The sequence below is a fragment of the Callorhinus ursinus genome, unplaced genomic scaffold, assembly GCF_003265705.2.
Source record: "Callorhinus ursinus isolate GAN/ISIS: 27379988/994484 unplaced genomic scaffold, GSC_fseal_2.0 scaffold17, whole genome shotgun sequence".
In the NCBI taxonomy this organism is placed as follows: Eukaryota; Metazoa; Chordata; class Mammalia; order Carnivora; family Otariidae; genus Callorhinus; species Callorhinus ursinus.
Genome location: NW_027397079.1, coordinates 8067677 through 8088129, shown reverse-complemented (window position 1 = coordinate 8088129; position 20453 = coordinate 8067677). Strand labels below are relative to the sequence as shown.

At 38.3% G+C, this 20453-nt stretch overlaps 1 protein-coding gene across 6 annotated transcripts in view; it reads right to left on the bottom strand.

The window, feature by feature from the left end:
• The window catches only part of WDR17 (WD repeat domain 17), a 111947-nt gene that overhangs the window by 6961 nt on the left and 84533 nt on the right, over nucleotides 1–20453 (bottom strand). For all 6 annotated transcript variants that reach the window (XM_073902275.1, XM_073902272.1, XM_025886306.2 and 3 more), the window contains 9 exons: nucleotides 18670–18734; nucleotides 16104–16236; nucleotides 15258–15349; nucleotides 13896–13995; nucleotides 12931–13070; nucleotides 7657–7768; nucleotides 4096–4237; nucleotides 3570–3672; nucleotides 2221–2322 (listed from right to left, as the gene is read on the bottom strand). In XM_073902275.1, the coding sequence (XP_073758376.1) occupies nucleotides 2221–2322; nucleotides 3570–3672; nucleotides 4096–4237; nucleotides 7657–7768; nucleotides 12931–13070; nucleotides 13896–13995; nucleotides 15258–15349; nucleotides 16104–16236; nucleotides 18670–18734 (989 nt within the window). The remainder of the gene's footprint in view (nucleotides 1–2220; nucleotides 2323–3569; nucleotides 3673–4095; nucleotides 4238–7656; nucleotides 7769–12930; nucleotides 13071–13895; nucleotides 13996–15257; nucleotides 15350–16103; nucleotides 16237–18669; nucleotides 18735–20453) is intronic.

Genomic DNA, 20453 nt, shown 5'->3' with positions numbered 1-20453 from the left:
GTCTAACACTGTAGTAATATTAACTGAAATCGGCTAGTGGCTTATCATTTTCTTTTACCCCAAATCACTGAACTTAAAATTTTGATTGACAACGTGGCTAGCTCCAAAATGAATTCCTTAAACACCCTGGCTTCCCTGTCTACAAATGTGCACTTGATAGGACTTTATCTGTCCAGTAGTTAAAGATGATCTACTATATATAAAGCAGTGACAAAAAGTGAGGAGGAAATCCAAGGTAAATAGGTGGAGGGGACACTGAGAGACTATCAGGGACAGCCTCCATATGTACGGGATCACAAGTAATTCAGTTTGGCCGGAGTGGGGAACAGAGAAGGCCACAATGGGACACATGGTCAGAACCCTATTTTTGCAGACCTTTGACGTAAGACTAAGGATCTGGAAGCTCTGTGATGGACAGTGGGGAGTCCGGAGGGCACCGAGGAAGGGGGGTGCTTCTGGGGAGGCGGATGCCACAGCAGGAAGGGGATGCAGCGGGAGAAGAACAGAGATGCAGAGGTCCGGGGACCAGATGCAGCGCTACAGCAGCAGGGAGTTAATGCAGACCCTAACTATGGCGGTCAGAGAAAACAATCAGGACCTGATCATGTACTTCTGGGCAAGAGAAACACAATGACACGATCAAAAGAAAGAGAGAACACAGGAGAAGCAGCAGATTTGAGGAGGAAGAGGATCTTCACGTTGAGCACACAGAGTTGAGGCCAGCCTGTGAGCCACAGAAACAATGCGTGACTATAAAAACCACCATGGAGGTGACGGGTGGAGCCCCAGAAATGGGGAGGTTTCTAAGGGCAGAGAACTGAGGGGAAAAAGGGGTGGAGGGAGAGCCGGAGAGCGAGCTGGGAAGCCGAGGAAGGGAGGAAGAAGATGGCCGAAGAGAAAAGCCCTGGGGGCTCAGCACGAGGGGCGAGGGCATCAGCATGAGCACAAGACAGCAGACACCATAAACCAGGCAAGTAAGAAGTTCCTTCCAACTAGGGCCTTCTCGGTTTCTCCTTCTAAACTAGCATGTTTAGATACATTCTCCCAAGTCTCTCCCGCCTTACATGGAAAAGCCTCCTTTTAGTTCTGATATGATTTCAAGGGACCATTTTCTCTCTCCTTTCATTACCCAAGTCATATATAAATGGAACATATTTGATTAAGTAATATTTTCATTCCATGTGGTACATGCTATTGCTCCCATAAGATATTGTAATATTGTTAAACGTTGCCTTCAAATCTGGGTCTGCTGCCTGCACAGAAACTGACTTTTCCTTTAGTTTCCCGGCAGTGTCACTCCACACTGTCCCTCAGCCTGCTCCAGGTGGCAGCCCACACCGACAGGGACTGTCACGGAGACAGGGAAGGGAAAGGAGGGGGGAGGAAGCTTTCTCTCAGGAAGTCTGCCCCGCGTGAAGGGCACTCAGAAAAACTGCTTTTACCCACAGACTCTCAGTATTTTTAGGAGTCAGCCACTCTGCCGTGTAGCAAACTAGTCAACTTGGAAATGATGTTTTGCAAAGGTGCTGTGGATTTTCTTTTTGACTGTAACTAGTTTTAAGCACAATGGCTGAAGCTAGCAAGCTGACAGAAAATAGAGGGGTTTGGGAGAACGGTCAGGCATGACTCTGAAGTAGTGAGTTACCCGCTGTCCACAAATCCTCTTTGCCTTTTCCTACCCTAGAGATCAGAAAGCTAAAATACGCAGTTTCTCTGCTTCTTCTAAAAACAGGGTTCCACAGTTCTGGCTGAAGGGATGCAGGCATATAACCCAAGGGGGCCTCTCCTTCCCGAGTCAGATGCCTCATGCTTTGGGGTCCCTGTCACCCTTCTCTGCTTCCTGCTTAGAATGCAGACCCTGTCACCCTGGGTTCCTCAAGCAAGTGGAAGGAAGCCAAGGAGGTCAGTGTCAAAAGAAGGGAAGAATTCAGGTCCCGGATGGACTCCGTGCACAGCTCTAACAGCCCTGGAATGCCGACCAGGTGTCTTGACATAAGACCAAGAAACCCCATGTGTTTAAGCTAGAATTAGGATTTCTATTATTTATATCCTAATTCACTTCTAATTCATATAGTTTATCACTGCTTTATTATGAAGTATAGGCTGAATGAATCAATGGATGCATACAATATGTATTTGGTGCCTTCTAGGATACACTTAGAGACTATCTTAGTGAAAGGAATTTCTTAAATTTCATAACAGAAGAGAAATCGGTTTTACCTTGTGTACTCATAAAGTGCTGGAACAATGCTTTGGTACTGTCTTCTGATAGCCAATAATGCACCAATATAACCACATAATATGAGCAATTCATTTCGAGCTCTAAAAGAGAACATATTTATTTTTTTAATTCCATAACTTGAGGTCTAGAACGTTACTCACACATGTAGTTACTGTACTTGTATCTCTATATTTTGATGAGTAACATAGCAAAATATGTTTAGAAAATTTTCCAAATTGAAGATGTTTTACTCATAAGTTAACTCCTATTCACATATTTATGCTATACCACAAATAATGTTTAACTCTTGCCTTCTTGTTTTTCTCTATTCCTTGACTGTTTCTTCATGTAAATTTTTCTCTAAGTAACTCATTAAGCCCAATCTAGGAATTCTTGGCATGTTGTATAGACTCTAGGAAAGGACAGAGCATACCCACTCCACTTCCTGCTAGGGAAACTTTCCCAGGCTGTGGCATCAACTTTTCCACATACACCATTAAAGCAAAAACAGCCCAAAGCCTCCATTACAAACTACACACAGTGTCTGGGGACTTTTCATTCTATGGACAACATTGTCCTTAAATTATACTTGAATGCAGGGATGGTGTCTATTTTTCACTTTCTAGCACCGTCACTTTTTTCCCCAGCCTCGTTTGCTTTTTTGCACACAGTAGCTATTTAATAGATACAACCACTAGCTTCTTGAGGACTAAGACTACCCCAAAGCTTTGAATTAGCCCTGTTTGAGCCAGGTAGGGGAGGGGGGGGAGAGAGGGAGAGGGAGAGAGGGAGAAAGGGAGAGAGAGAAAGAGAGAGAGAGAGAGAGAGAGAGAGAGAGAGAGAGAGAGAGAGAGAGTGTGTGTGTGTGTGTTGGTGTGTGTGTGTGCGTACGTGCATGTGTGTACAAACACCTATATAAACATACACACTCTGGGTATTAGTAAACAGGACCACTAAGACTATTTCTGTTTCAAATTGACCTCTGTATTTTTTCTTAAGAATAGTAAATAAAGGGGCACCTAGGTAGCTCGGTAGGTTAAGCGTCCAACTCTTGGTTTCGGCTCAAGTCATGATCTCAGGGTCATGAGATTGAGCCCCAAGTTGGGCTCTGAGCTCAGCCCGCAGTCTGCTTGAGATTCTCTCTCTCCCTCTTCCTCTCCCCTCTCTCCCTCTAAAATAAATAAATCAATCTTTAAAAAAAAGAATAGCAAATAAAAACGTAATTTTTCAACAAGGGCATCTACCTGTCCAAGATGATCTTATTTCATGATCTGAACACTAAAAACAATATAACCATTTTAAAACATCACATAGGTTCAGTTATATATTTTGAAGAAAAAGTACTCACTTAGTACATGTATGCAAGACTAATATTTCAGTACGAATATAACTCAACAGGTCAAGAACAGGATAAATGGTATCCAATGTCCAATTTGAACTAGTGATGTATTCTGGCAAAATAAAATAAGAGATTCTCTCTAAGTATTAAAACATGTTCATCCAATTTTTAACTTATGTAATTCTCTTCTGGTCAATCCCAACTACCTCCTTATTTTCTAGGTCACAAGTATTTTCATACTTACTCTCTCTCAAGTTCCCATACCATACAGTACAATCACCAATCTCTTTATTTTTTATATTTAGTCCAGTGATGGGTATTAAGGAGGGCATGTATTGCATGGAGCATTGGGTGTTATATGCAAACAATGAATCGTGGATCACTACACATCAAAAACTAATGATGTACTGTATGTTGACTAACATAATAAAAAAAAATTAGGATGGCCAGTGCTTGATTTTAAGGTTGCTTATCAATATTAATGAAAAGATCAAATAAATGAGATTTTAGATTATACTACCAAATAAAAACTTACCTTTAATGTAATCAATACCAATAGGAAGGGCTTTTTCAGGTTCCTGACTTAACAAATAATACTTCACAGTTTCAAATATATTACCATCTGCCTGGGCTGTCTCCGCTAACTGCATACATTCCTCTACCGTGGGTAGCTTGCACTGAAAAGTAATTGGTTTTGATGACGTTACTAAAATTTACAGGGATAAAAGCAGCAGTATAAGTACTAAACATTTCCAATATGTCTAGTATGTTTTTCTTTATACTAAATCGCTCAAAATAGATATAAATGAAATAATTTGTATTAAAAGCATACATTTATGAAAATATCCTCAGGATCTAATAATAAATAGGGTATTACCTAATGAGTTAAAAGTTTTTCATCACATAAATACCTAATAAAAGAGGTAGAACGAAATTGTCCTGACTGTGATATCAGAATTAGTATCCATGCATGTAATTCAGAAAAGAACTGCTGAGATTTGTTATTTCAAGATATACGGATTGATGCCAGAAAGGACATTAAATGTGGAAAACATCAACGATACACCCTTCCACGCCCTCTACACTCTGGAATTTAATTTCACTTGGCCTTTGAGACAAAGCCACGTCATTTCAAGCAGGAAGGCAAAACATGTACAAGCCCTCAAAGTTTTTAGCTCTGACATTCTGAAATGCCACAAAATGGAGATTTTGAGCCTATGAGATTTCGTCACTGTAAAATACAAAGCAATACTCCCTATTTTTTCCAAATTTTTTTTTTCCTGTTCAGAGTCTGCTCCTCTGTAAGTTCTTCTGCTTCCATAATGTAGGCATGAATTAAGGTATCGTTTATATCCAAATCTGATGTGTTCACGATGTTTGAAGTGGAAGTGTTAAGTTTGCTGGTTTGTTTCTAAGCAACACCTATAAATAGTTGAATGCTTCGGTTCGCTGGTCTTCGGCAACCGTGGAGAAGGTGCTCCCACTGCAGAGAGGATTCTGTGTTGTGACTCCACATGCCACAGTTCAATCTCCGAAGGCCGACTGTCTGCTCGCCTTTGAGATTCGTCACTCTCTTCCCTTCGTACTTTCCCTTTACGTCCCCTCAGGTCACTAAGATGGTTTATTCGACCTATTTATTAATGCATTTATTCAAGAGTTTCATAACTTCTGTGGTTTAAAGTGGGTGGGGGGAAGGGAGAAGTAGGTGATAGGGACTAAGGAGTGCTCTTGTGGGGTGATGTATGGAAGTGATGAATCCCTGTGTTGTACACCTGAGACTAATAAAACACTGGATGTTAACTACCCGGAAGTTAAATAAAAACATAAAAAATAAATAAAAATTTGGTAAACTGAACATTTTAGATTCCTCAATCTCTCTCTCTTAAAAAATTACAACAAACTAAATTAAAAGAGCTTTCATACATACAACATTTCACATTGCTTCCCCATCTTCATTTACTAAATGCCAGTTACTTACTGAGCAACTACTATGTTGTAGGTACTCTGCCTGGCTAGATAAAATAAAGTTTCTTCACTTTGATATATGCTCAAAAAGTAAAGGAAATACAAAAATGGTTTCTGTTGAAATTTTATTCTCAAATAAAATATAAGAGTAAGATGATCATTCCTGTCATTCCTGTCCTACCTTAAAATTCCAAGTTATATAAATTAATATAATATTTGAAAATATAATTTTAGCATTACTTGTGAAGTTGTCCAGAGGTAGTAACGCCTTTACACACACTGACTAGTCTGTCTAAAGAGTTATTAATGAAGTCTGACCAGAAAGTCTGATGACATCCTTTTAGAACATGTGATGAAAAGACTATGCAAATGCCATCCTACCACGTCATTACCAGGGTGTAAACACAGACAGATATTTTGCCTCTCTAAGCCCTAATATTAGCGCCTGCTGTTCTCACCTCAGAAGGTATGTGGGTTACACTTAAAGCATTAGGCAGGGTGCCTGGGTGGCTCAGTGGGTTACGTGGCGGACTTCGGCTCGGGTCCTTGGTCTCAGGGTCCTGGGACTGAGCCTGGCATAGGGCTCTGCACTCAGCGGGGAGCCGACTTCGCCCTCTCTCTGGCCCTCCCCCATACCCTCTTCTTCCCCTGCTCCTGCTCTCTCTCTTTCTCATATCAATGAATAGAACTTAAAAAAAGGCACTATGTGGCAAATGTACAGTTCCTACTTCCTTTCCTATTTTAATTTCAACACGGAAATTGCTTTTATTTGTCATGTTTGTAAAAGCAAGTGCGGCTCATTTAAAAAACAATTCACAGAATACAAAGTGTAAAAAGAAGTTAAATCACCCAAAATCTCAGAACCCCCTGGTCACTGTGCACATTTATCCTTTCACAAGTATTTCCCCTGGTATCACACACTCAGTCGCTCACACACACACTCACACATACGCTCACACACACCCGCTCACACACGCTCACACACCCACCTACCCACCCACTCTCACACACACACATATGCTCACAACACACTCACATATGCTCACACACACAGTCACACATACGCTCACATACACATATGCTCACACATACATGCTCACACCCAGTCACACATACGCTCACACACATGCTCACTCACGCTCACACACACACACACTCACACATACTCCTGGTCTATTTGTACTATCATAATACTTAGTAAGTATCCATTGATGGATATCCCCATTCCCACTCAGCCCCTGGGGAGAAATCAAGGGTCATGTAAGTGAAACAAAACATTGTTTTTTGGAGTTAAAGATAAGAAAATGTTTTATTATATCTTACATTTTTCTTTTTTTCTTTAATTTTTTATTGTTATGTTAATAAATATGCTATAAATAACAAATATGTACACAGTTATTTTCAAAATGAAAATCACATGGCATGTGCATATTTCATATTCTGCTTTTTTATATAACTGTTTTACAGCCATCTACCAATGTCAATAAAAACAGCTTCATGATCTTTTTAATGGATTAAAAGCACTGAAATACAGAAATGTACTGCAATTTACATAAACAATCTTCCAAGTATTGAATATTTTGGTTGTTTTTATATATGATCTTGGTACGTAAATTCCTATATTCCTCAAAGGAATAATTCTTTAAGGTGCTTTAGAATAATGCATGTGAATTTCATTATACCTCATTAACTCTTTTAAGGATCCTAAGTTGCCTATTTTTAGAAAGTTAGCATACATGTTCCTTACAATGCAGAGTGGCAGAGTGGGAAGGGCTTGGGACGTGGAGGCAGACATGCTGAAGCTGAAATTCACCCTCCACCTTTAACTGAGGGCAGTTCCTTACCTTCTCTGAGCTCACTTTCTTTGTAAAATACGAACAATATTCCCTGCTTTTCAGGGTTTCATGAGAGTTGAGTAAAACGCAAATCTATGTGAAAATCTAGAACTATTCCAAGCATATAGTAGAAGCTCAACAAATGTCGCGTATTGTTATCATTTCTGTTATATTTATAAAAGGGTGGGAAAGGGATATGTTTGTTTCTCTGCCTGAATGTCTATGTGCCTGAACCTAAAATTAGTTAAATCACAGCACTGCATTCCAAACTGGAGTATGTAATATCCTTCGCGTACCTTTTCATGAAGATCATTTATCTCTTCAGTACACCCTGGGTAGAAAGCACAGAGTTTAACTAACTGCAGTTCATTATCAGGAATCATCAGGAGAAGATCAGCTGCCAGGTTCCTATGCACATAACAAAAGGGGAAACTTCAATTTAGGAAAAAAATCTAAAAATAACATTTAGAACTATTTCAAAGGAAGAAAACTCTACCACCTCCCTCAATTTTCTACTTATATAAACAGTACTAATTTCCTACCTAATTATGAAAGTCTTCTAAATGTAGATCACAGAAACCGAAGAGCATGAAGGATAAATGGATTATGAAATTTCTATAATCTTTTAAAAATCTAAATCAATCTTTATATATTTGCAATTAATTTTGTTATTACAGAATAATTCTCTAACCAAACTAAGTAGTATTAGATATATTCTTTGGAGTGAATTATAAAGCAAACTTTGTGAAAACTAATTCTCATCAGCTTTAGTTATGCTAGCCAGCTGCGGCTGGATTAGCCAGGTCCTTAAAACCAACAGAATACTTAGATGTTTTAAGTTTAGAATTTTGGATTTTCTGCATCTCTCCTAAACTTTAGGTGGAAATCAAAGATAGAAATGCAATTTTCTGATTTACTTTTTAAAGATTCAAAAAATGGAATAAATCACTTAAAAAATAAGGTATTTTAAAGTGTTGTATGGACTTAACAGCTTTATGTTAAAAATATTTTGTATACTGCTTTTTAAAAAATCACTAGGTAGAGTTTTTGGTTGCATACATCATAACTGAGAAAACACTAATTTTGAATGGTTCGGGAAGTTATTCTATTTTCAAGAAACTGATATATGACACATTCAGCATAACTTGAGAATAGACAATATTTCAAATGTGAATTTCTGAAGGGCAGACTTCTGAGAGTAAAATCCTCCCTCACCTTCATTGTGAAGCCTTCAGTAAAATGTACGTTGGTCATTTACGTGAATAATTATTTTAAAAACATTAAGAGATATTTAATCAAGAATATCATGGGCATAGAACAGGAATAGAGACAAGTTGTGTGTGTCAAATAGTCTATCATCACAGAGCAGGTAAATGTTTGAGTGTTTTTACAAGTCTCAAATTAGGGTAATTCATCTGTTCTTGCTAAAAGGTTTAAATAACTATATTCTGATACCAACATTTAATAGCAGTATTCAATTATGTCCGTGAGAATATAGAAATTACCATTTGCTTTTATAGTGCATAAAATAGCTGTGCTAAAATTCTATTCAAACTTCTATAAACTACAGACAAAAACCTGACTTTCTCACTGTAGAATTATATCCTGATACATTGAAATTTACAACAATGCTAGCTAATTTTATTCACTCTTTAGTGTAATTTACTATTTATTGAAAATTCAGTTCACCAATTGGGGGAAATGTATATATTTGTAATGATACAAACCTAAACTAAAATCTTAAATTTTGCTACCAGAACAGGCATTTTTCACTTGCTTAGCTATTAACTATCATTTTGTAGTGTAGAAAGTCACAGTTTGTTCATTACACAAGTTTTAAGTATAAAATCAGGAGTGATTTTGTATCTAGGCTACAGGAACAGTTCTTACTACTTTGTAGTTAGGTTTTATATGTTACAAATTCTATAAATGAACTAGCATTCTGTAAAACAATGAAGCAAGAACAGGTAATGATCTTAATATAGAGTTAACATTCTAAAACTAAAATAAAACAAGAGTTTTTTAATTAAATGCTTTTACAAAACTAGATAATACCTGTATCCAACAGACGGAAAGCTAAAAAGAAAAGGATTTTAAATATGAATACCATGGATAATATGCAACGAGAACCAAGAAGCCACTCTGCCTACTTGTGCTCTCTCTCTGTCAAATAAATAAATAAAATCTTTAAAAAAAAAGAGAGAGAGAGAGAACCAAGAAGGAAGCTTTTACCAGTAAATGTTATGAACATTCTCTTGAAATTATGCAGCTATCTATTTTTACCTAAATTTCTGGAGCTCTATGAATAACCCAGAGAATTACAGATTCCGCCTGGAAATAAACCTGATCAGCGCCACATATTTCAGAATTTGAACTTTATCCTAGTTTGTGGTACATGTATCTATGGATATATAAAGAAAACTTCTTGGGGCAGTTACAAGGAAATGGAAGTCTGTTTTATATGAAAAGCAACTAAGACATATAGTCGGTTGAAAGATTTTTTAGACTTCAATTAAATTTAATTTCTATTTCTGTTTTCCTTTTTACCCTCAACTAAAAAAAAAAAACTAATCAAATTTTATTTAGATTAGATGATGACTTTTAGCATGGAGTTGGTCACCTTTGTGAATATAAATCTGAGTTAAACCTCATGCTTTGGGATGGGTCCAAGGCAAGTAGGTAACTGACTGCCATCCTTCCCAACAGAAGGAAAACTGGGTGCTAAGGATGGTGGGCATTTAAGACATTTCAGTCTAAGGCTGATATTGGGGGGGGCCACTACATTTGGGTTGGGGGAGGGAGCTCTTTTTTTTAAATTTTTTATTGTTATGTTAATCACCATACATTACATAGTTCTTGATGTAGTGTTCCATGATTCTTTGTTTGTGCATAACACCCAGTGCTCCACGCAGAATGTGCCCTCCTTAATACCCATCACCAGGCTAACCCATCCCCCCACCCCCCTCCCCTCTAGAACCCTCAGTTTGTTTTTCAGAGTCCATTGTCTCTCATGGTTCATCTCTCCCTCCGATATGCCCCTCTTCATTCTTCCCCCCCTGCTATCTTCTTCTTTTTTTTTCTTAACATATGTTGCATTATTTGTTTCAGAGGTACAGGTCTGTGACTCAACAGTCTTGCACAATTCACAGCACTCACCACAGCCCATACCCTCCCCAATGTCTATCACCCAGCCACCCCATCCCTCCCACCCCCCACCACTCCAGCAACACTCAGTTTGTTTCCTGAAATTAAGAATTCCTCATATCAGTGAGGTCATGTGATACATGTCTTTCTCTGATTGACTTATTTCACTCAGCATAACACCCTCCAGTTCCATCCACGTCGTTGCAAATGGCAAGATCTCATTCCTTTTGATGGCTGCGTAATATTCCATTGTGTATATATACCACATCTTCTTTATCCATTCATCTGTCGATGGACATCTTGGCTCTTTCCACAGTTTGGCTATTGTGGACATTGCTGCTATAAACATCGGGGTGCACGTACCCCTTCGGATCCCTACATTTGTATCTTTATGGTAAATACCCAGTAGTGCAATTGCTGGATCATAGGGTAACTCTATTTTCAACTTTTTGAGGAATCTCCATACTGTCTTCCAGAGTGGCTGCACCAGCTTGCATTCCCACCAACAGCGTAGGAGGGTTCCCCTTTCTCCACATCTCCGCCAAAATCTGTGGTTTCCTGACTTGTTAATTTTAGCCATTCTGACTGGTGTGAGGTGGTATCTCACTGAGGTTTTGATTTGGATCTCCCTGATGCCGAGTGATGTTGAGCACTTTTTCATGTGTCTGTTGGCCATTTGGATGTCTGCTTTGGAAAAATGTCTGTTCATGTCTTCTGCCCATTTCTTGATTGGATCATTTGTTCTTTGGGTGTTGAGTTTAAGAAGTTCTTTATAGATTTTGGATACTAGCCCTTTATCTGATATGTCATTCGCAAATATGTTCTCCCATTCTGTCGGGTGTCTTTTGGTTTTGTGGACTGTTTCTTTTGCTGTGCAAAAGCCTTTTACCTTGATGAAATCCCAATAGTTCATTTTGCCCTTGCTTGGGGGGAGGGAGCTCTTATCATAAGATATGGTAAAAAATTATAAAACCCCTGAGATTCCTGATTCACTGTGAAGCCCCCAGATCCAGAAAGAAAAGGAAAATGGGAAGTGTTGCTCTTTTGCTGACTTAGCCACAGATTAAGGAGGTGGGATAGCATGATAGCTGACCCAGAGACTGGATGCTTATGTTGCCCCCCAAAGTCCTATATCGAAACCTAATCCCCAATATAATGGTATTTAGAAGTGGGACCTTTGGGAGGTGATTAGGTCCTGAGGGCTGAGCCCTCATGAATGGGATTAGTGCCCTCAAAAACTAGCTAGCTCCTTCCACAAGTGAGCAGAGCAAGAAGATGGCCAGTGATGACCCAGGAAGCCAGCTCTCATCAGACACCAAATCTTCCAGCATCTTGACCTTAGCCTTCTCAGCCTCCAGAACTGTGAGAAACAAATTTCTGTTGTTTATAAGCCACCCAGTCTGGGACATTTTGTTGTCGTAGTCTGCTAAGTCTACTTAGTAAGTCTACTAAGACAGTAGCTAAGTGCAAACTTTGCAGCCAGTTTATGTAACCTTGAATCTTGGCTCCAGCACTGACTGAGACCTGAGACAAATCAATATCAACAGCATAGTTATCTAGTGAGTTATTACATGTAAAGTGCTTAAAACAGTGCATGGCATAGAGTAAGCAGCATAGAAGGGTTAGTTAACTGTCCTTATTATTAATATTACTATTATCTGTAGAATTCAACAGTGGAGTCTGTCTAGCTCCACTCTAAGAGTGGTATGTATGTGCATGGGGTGTAAGGTGGGAAGAGGTGCAGGACCTGAGAAATAAGTTCACTTAGAAACTCCTTGAGGTTCTAAGTACTTGGGGAAGGAGAAGATAAAAGTCTAAAATCACCTTTATTCAACAACCACCTATTGACTGTCAGCATCGTCTCTCTCCTGAGTGGCTCCCTAAGGAAGGACTGCCTGCCCTGAAATCAGGGCACTGCAGACGGGAATGAGAACTGCTGTGACAGGGCCTTCCCAGGGTCAATTTCTAAGCATGCTGCTCAGGTTTGGGGAAATGGCCAGTTCCAAGTCTCCGGCTAAACCACGTTACAACTCTCCATTAGAAAAGTGACTTTATTTTCCAAACCTTAAACTAAGACACAAGATCCAACAAGAATGAGGGCAGAGAGGTAGAATTTAAAATGTGGAAATGTGTGGTCCTGATTCTCTTAAGAAGCACGCATTTATTCTCGTGATGTTTTGTGTGCTTAAACGATCATGGAGTTCCGTCTGCCCTGCGTCAGAATGGGTCGTGGAAGATTTCCTTATATAACCAGGGTAGTTCCCACTGTTACTTCCTTGTCATAGCATGGTTTCCTCCCACAATCTGCTTTTATTTTAAAAAAGGGAGATGCTGTATTCTCCCAACACACATCTATTGCAACTTATGATATTAAAAAAACGTATTCCATCACTATAGAATCATTCTTTGAATTTAGAAAATCTTACCATGTTGGAGTCATCATGCATTTTCTTGCCAACAATTCCAGGGCATAATGGGTCGCGGGTGCTGCAGCGTCCCCCAGCACTGTGCCCACACACACGGCCAACTCTAGCTCATTCCCGCGAATCAGGTATGCCATAGCAAGCTTGCTCAATAAGAAAATAATTCCTTCAGTTTCACAGATGCTGGATTGGATCATCATTCCCCGCCAAGCTCATAAAGTAGATAAAGTAGTACTAACCTATAATCAATCATTCTTATGAAATATTGAATGCCATATTCCTATAAAGTACCTGTATGAGTATAAATGCAATTTCCAGGTGGAAAAGCTCGTGATAAAAGGACATACAGGAAATTTTTATAAGGTCAGAATTTAAGTTTAAAACCCTTAGTAATATTTTTATAATTAATTAATAACAGTCTTTCTGCCATATCCTCAACATGTCCTTCAATCTATCACAAAACAATGTAAATTCTTAAAAGCTATTTCAATAGTGTGCAATGGTTACCAATTATCTCTTAAATATACTATATCTAAGGATACATGCAAAATAGAATCCATCTTTACTTCACATTCTTATTAGATTAGTGGGTCAAATGGAAAATACCTTAAAAACATAACTTGTGAAGAATATACTAAAGTATACTTAAAAATAAGTGCTTTCCAAAAGTCAGGTATTCTGAGTCCCAGTCCAGAGATTTTTCCCTTGACCACATTACTGCTTCTCACATAGGATGAAACACCTAAAGTAAGGTTGTTACAAAAGTGTATCTTGTGATAAAAATAAATTGAAAAAAAAAAAAAAAGATCTCATAGTCTCTAGAGTTTATGTGTGCTTTTAGGAGGCATGGAAGCTCAGGCTTGGAAAGCATGTACAATCAGATCTCACACAGAAGTTGCCGTATTTTTTCCACACACCATGACACATCTTAAGAGCTTCTCATGCACACTCACCGCCGTGGAGCGTACCTCAGGGTTATCCACAGCTAGCTGGCAACACGCCGCAAGCACGGCGCGACCGTCCTGAAAATACCACTCAGCCAGTTCTTCACTGACTTTGTGCAGGAGTCTAGAAAAGAAAAAAGTATACATTCTCTATAAACGCAAAGATTCCACCATTAAATGGGCTAATGCCCTTTCATAACAAGCTGATTAAAGGATAAAATCGGATTTAATTTGATCTCTTTGATTCAAGTATAAAGACCGATTTTTGGTAAGGCAGACAAACTGGTAAGTGGGCTCCCCTCCCCCACACCCCACAAATGTCAGAAGAAAAGCCTAACTTTCAAAATTTACCATCCTACACTGAATCATTTATAACTCAGCTATAGGGACAGTCAACCTTAGAAGAGTTATAGGTTGAACGGTAACTTTTCAGAATTTAGGTGGTGACACAAAATACAGGTAGTGTACATTCAAGTCTAGAAATGAGAGAGAACAGGGGCGCCTGGGTGGCTCAGTCAGTTAAGCGTCTGCCTTTGGCTCAGGTCATGATCCCAGGGTCCTGGGATCGAGCCCCACATCGGGCTCTCCGCTCAGCGGGAAGCCTGCTTCTCCCTCTGCCGCTCCCCCTGCTTGTGCTCTCTTGCTCTCTGACAAATAAATAAAATCTTAAAAAAGAAGGAAAGAAAGGAAGAAAGAAAGAAAGAAATGGCAGAGAATAACAGCAAAGAACCAGGAAGGAGTATGTTGGTCGCCACACATTATTTGCTTAACATTTTACGACTTTTTACTTTAAAAGTTTAAATATCCAATTTTCTAGAGCAATAATTGGAGCCAATAGATGTGGCACGGGAAAGTAGATTATTAAATTTTACAAAAGTCAAAAGGCTGAAGAATTCTAACTTCCATTTCTTTTAAGAACATATGTATCTGGATTTCTTCTTTAAAAGGAGCCTAAATTTTATTCCCAACACTAATTCTGTGGTCTTGGGATTATGAACAATGAACAATTATCTACACTGACTTTACAGTGAAACATTTAATAAACAGCACACCTGTATTTTCACTGCCCCTCCTTCCTTAAACAGGTTTGATCAGTTTTTAAGTATTTAAGTACTTAGGGGCTTTATTTGCAATCTCTCTACTGAAATGCATTCTGCCCCTCTGGAAGTGCCACAAAAGGTGCATAGACTGCATGTCCGTCTCTCCCTGCCTGAGGTTGCCCTGTTCATGTAGGGAGGGGCCGAGATAGAGCGGGACTATGGTGAAATGAGGTGACCCAGCCAAGCCCTCTGTATGCAGAGAAAGATGAACTGCATGGCTCTCAAAACCTCCTACAGGGAAGTCAACCATTAAAATATGACCCCACGCAAAGAATAAAATGCTCACTCATTAAAGTCTTCCTTGTAGATATCATCAGAATATGAAGATCCTTTCGGTGTAGAAACATGTAAGGTCTGTATGTTTCCCTCACAAGCAGCCTGGAATTTAATGAAATCTTTAATTAATTTTTAGCTAATTGCTGATAGCTGACCAATTTCAGAATATTATTTTGATCAAAGTACAGTTGACCCTTGAACAACATGAGTTTGAACTGCATGGGTCCACTTACATGCAGACTTTTTTTTTTTTCAATAAATACAGTACAATCCTGTAAATGTATTTTCTCTTCCTTATGATTTTCCTAATAACATTTCTACCCCTAGCTTACTTTATTGTAATGATACAGTATACAATACATAAAGAAAACATATGTTAATCGACTATGTTTTCAGTAAAGCTTCTGGTCAACAGTAGGCTTTCAGTAGGTAAGTTTTGGGAGAGTCAAAACTTGTATGTGGATTTCTGACTGGGTGGGGGTTCAGTACCTCTAACCTCTGTGTTGTTCAAGGATCAACTGCTCACTCAAATCGTGTTTGAAATCTATACAATTTGGAGACACCCTTAGAATTTGGGAAAAAAAGGTGAACTCCCTTTGTATCTATAAGTACATGGCTACTAGAAAAAGCTGCTCAACCACACCTGACATTCATCAGCACACAAAAGATCAGACTTCAGGGATGCTTGTAGGTCTAAAGTACATTCGGTGTGACCAGACTGTGTGACTGCAATGTGGACAGAGACGGTTGGGAGGTGGGCAAAAGCCAAGCCGTCTACAACTCTGGATCATGTGGAGCCTTCCTTCCACACACCCACACACCCAGGCGCGGAGTTTGTGTAGTTACATTGTTGTACCTGTGCAATAAGCAGAGCTTCTTTAAGCTGACCTCTCGACATAAAAAAGTTGGCTAATTTTTTCACATCACCAATGGCAATGCAGTATGGAACGACATCATCCTTATCTTCCTGGATTAATTGATCTGCTCTCCTAATAAAATAAGAACAATTTCTTTTATAATACACTAATTTCAAGGTTCTAGGTTGGACTGAGATTTTCTGAAATATCTGAAACATTCAAATATTCAAAATATGTGGTAGAGTTCATAAGCCCTTTTGCACATCCTTTTCTAAAAGCCTCAGATTTTATAATCAAATCAGATATGGAAGACAAAAGTTTTCGGAATAATAAATACAATAGATACTTGCTTTCTCTTAGAACACTACATATTTTCACATTTTTAAATGCCCACAGAACATTTTAGGTCTTAAAATGAATGTAGCTTATCTATTAAAATGAGCAATATATTTTCTGAAAATAAGTTGTAAACTAGATATGTGTGATGGGTTATCCACTTTCAACTGCATTAATAAACACACAGGTGTCTGCTTCATTAAAGACAATAGAATTTTAAATGTTTTAGTGATCATAACAATGAATGGAGAGCTTCTAAATATAAGTAGTTTAAAATCATTAAAAAAGACAATATAAGAGTATAAGAATTGATAATAAAATACAGAATATTATGAGTGCCCCAAGCAAGGTAGTTTAAAAAAATAATGCTCCTCATATGTGAGGGGAAAACAGGATCCTGATCTTGGAGATGATGAAGGGTATAAGTATGTCTGCTCTGTCTCTCTTTCTCTTTTCCTAACTAAGTCCCAGGTAGTTTCCCAATGATCAACCAAATTAATTCACCTCTTACAGTTTCGTTGAAAACTAATCTGGTCTATTTAACTTATGCTGGCATTTGCATTAAACTACATTAACTACCAATCTTTGGACAGGTGTAGCAGGCAGTTTTTGTTTCCCCAGCTCACTGTTAACAGTCTCCCATTCACAGGGTCACTGGCATTCTCCCCAACAACTACGTTTTTAACCATGTGACCCTGATCTCCTTGTTGTAGGAATAACATCTCCTTCCTAGGAACTAGGGCTGAGATACTGTCAGTTGTGTCATTGTGGGAAGACCATTTTCCGGCCACCATGTGAATTAAGGAGCAGAGAAAATCAGGTGCTGGTTTCCCAAAATAAATGAAATAGTTTTTGCTGAGGTTGAAACAAAATTGTTTTGTGAAATAAACATCATCTGTTAACTTGACTTTAAGGTTTCAGTGGGAGGGATGACATTCACAACTGTGCAGTGGGGGTACAGGAACCTGGAGTTATTTGGGATTCTTAGGACTTAAGATGGGGAGCCTACAGTGTGGGGGCTCGAGCCAGCCCGTTGATAAACTTACCACTGGGAAAGCAGGCACTGGGGAACAGTCTACTTTCCCATGGCAGATATGTTTGTTAACCTTCTGCATTTCATGCTTAGCCTCTGACAGATTTTTATTTGTACATGTGAGCTGCAGTTGAATTTGTTTCTAAATCATGTCCCATGAGAGAAAGTCAAAACTTCTGATGCATTACTCGTTAAATAGTACTCTACAGGCTTTAGCACAGCGACTGGCACAAAGTGAACACTAACTAAATAAACATTCACTGAATGAAAAATAGAATAGAAAACAGTCTTATGTTGTGAGTTGAAATGTGTCTGCCCAAAAGATATGTTGAAGTAGGAAGCCATGATATCTACAGGTGTAACCTTATTTGGAATTACGGTCTTAGCCAATGCAATCAGTTAAGATGGAGTAATACCGGTTTAGGGTAGACCCTAAATCTAATATGACTGGTATTCTCAAAGAAAAATGGAAATGTGAACACAGAGACACAGAGGGAATAACACCCTGTGAAAACAAAGCAGGTGTTGGAGTGATGCATCCATGAGTCAGTAAATGCCAAGGATTGCCAGTAACCACCAGAAGCTGGGGGAGAAGCATGGAACTGAGTGTTTCTCAGAGCCTTCAGTAGGAACCAATCTTTCCTGCAACCTGATATTGGACCTCTAGCCTCCAGGGCTGTGAGAGAATGAATATCCGTTGTTCTAAGCCAACCAGTTGATGGTACTTTGTCATAGCAGCCATAAGAGATGAATACATCTCAGAAAGTCTTCTCAGTCATCAGTTCCTCCTTTATATTCATGGAGAGGAGATGGCAGGGACTAGTGTCCAGAGAGAATTTCTGAGATTACTTATAGAATAAGTATTCTGTGAACTTTTGGTAACCGTCAGAAAATCTTATCACTTATATTTCAATAGCAATATATTAACCAATAAGTATGTTTACTGATCTGTCAGTCCCTCCACTGACATGGGAAAAACTGCCTTCCACTGTCTCTTTCAGATGTCAGGTCAAATATAAGAACACCAAAATGACTTGTAACCGATTCATTTAATTCACTGTATTAGTAGACATAAAATTCAGCTATTTTTAAAGACAACATAACATTAAAAAAAATCTCAAAAGCTGCTATTGTATTTATATACTGCTTCCTTTTTAACATATTTTAAAACATATATTTGGACACACTCTCTTTACCTCTGCATCAACTTCTTCCAGTATTTCACAGACACCCCTGGTGCAACTGACAAGGCTTTGTCCCACTAGAACAGAAAAAAAGAAAGGCAAAAACAGGTCTATTTTGATTGCACTCTTTTTTTAAGATATTATTTATTTATTTGAAAGAGAAGAGAGTGTGAGAGAGAGCACAAGCCAGGGAAGGGGCAGAGGGAGAAACAGACTCCCAGCTAAGCAGGGAGCCCAACGCGGGACTCGATCCTGGGACTGCTGACCTGATCATGACCTGAGCTGAAGGCAGATGCTTAACCGACTCAGCCACCCAGGTGCCCCGATTGCACTAACTCTTAATGGACTTTCTTTTTTTTTTTAATGAACTCACATATATAATACAAGTTTCTAGTGTGTTTGGATTTCCAGGAATATTTTTGTATTCTACCTGATGCATTCCACAGAGTATAAATATACCACATTTTAAGATAAAGTAAGATATATAAATTGTATTATTTAGCAGGGAAAATCCCAAACCTAGAGAGCAGGGGGCAGGGTGAAGGAAGGAGAAGAGTAGTAACTAAAGTATGTAGTTTGAAAAATATATTAACTCATCTTCTGACACAACCTCAGAGTAATCTGTTCTATGGTAATCTATGTTCTATGTTCAAAATAATACATACTGAAATTTTTACTACACTGTCACTTCTGTTTAACAAATAAGACATTTCTATTTTTATTCTTTCCTTGTTTTTTATAAACTTTATTTCTTGTCACTTCTTCCTTTATAGTTGATAATACCGACCTTCACATTTTAAAAATTGGACTGTTATTAAAGAAGATCATTGTTCAGTCAAGGTAAGTGGACAATTATATGGAAATGTAGATTTCACTGAACTCGCGTCTAGAAGGGAGATGAAGGTAAAGTATTCTGAAATATCACAACATGAATCTAAGCTTCATTTTAATTAAGGCTCTCTCAAACAGAATTCTACTGCAATTAAGGCTAGAAAATTGGTAATTAGCTTGAAAATAATAGGTTAAATTTTAAATAGGTAACTTTTTTTTTTAGTTTTTATTTAAATTCCAGTTAACATACAGTGTAATATTAGTGTCGGGTGTACAAAATGGGTAATTTTTTAAAAATATTATGTTAATCACCATACATCATTAGTTTTTGATGTAGTGTTCCACGATTCATTGTTTGTGCATAACACCCAGCGCTCCACGCAGAATGTGCCCTCTTTAATACCCATCACCAGGCTAACCCATCCCCCACCCCCCTCCCCTCTAGAACCCTCAGTTTGTTTCTCAGAGTCCATCGTCTCTCCTGGTTTGTTCTCCCCCTCTGATTTAAAATGGGTGATTTTTAATACTACATTATTTGTAGTCATGTTACCTTTTTTTAAAAAAGTAATCTAAAATGTACTTTTAGGGAAAATTTGCTTTTATTATAGTAGAGGCAAATGGAAGAAAGAAGTTAAAATGTTGGTTAAATTAACTTAGAAATCATCAAGATTTTTCTATAAAAACATGTCTTGTAGGTGAAAAGATTAAATGTTTTCCTAACCTCATAGTATTAATCTCAGAGAAACAGAAACTATGGAATGAGGTGACCATGAACAATTACAAGGAGATTCCTATTTCTCAAGGATTGTGAGCAGTTTTTCAGATCATTAAGAACATTAATGAAACTGCACAACAACAAAATTCTTAAGCTCCAGAAGTACTTTATTAAAGTATCTTTAATTAAATTTGAATTAAATATAGCTTAAAATATATATACCCAGATATAAAACTGAGGAAAATGAAGA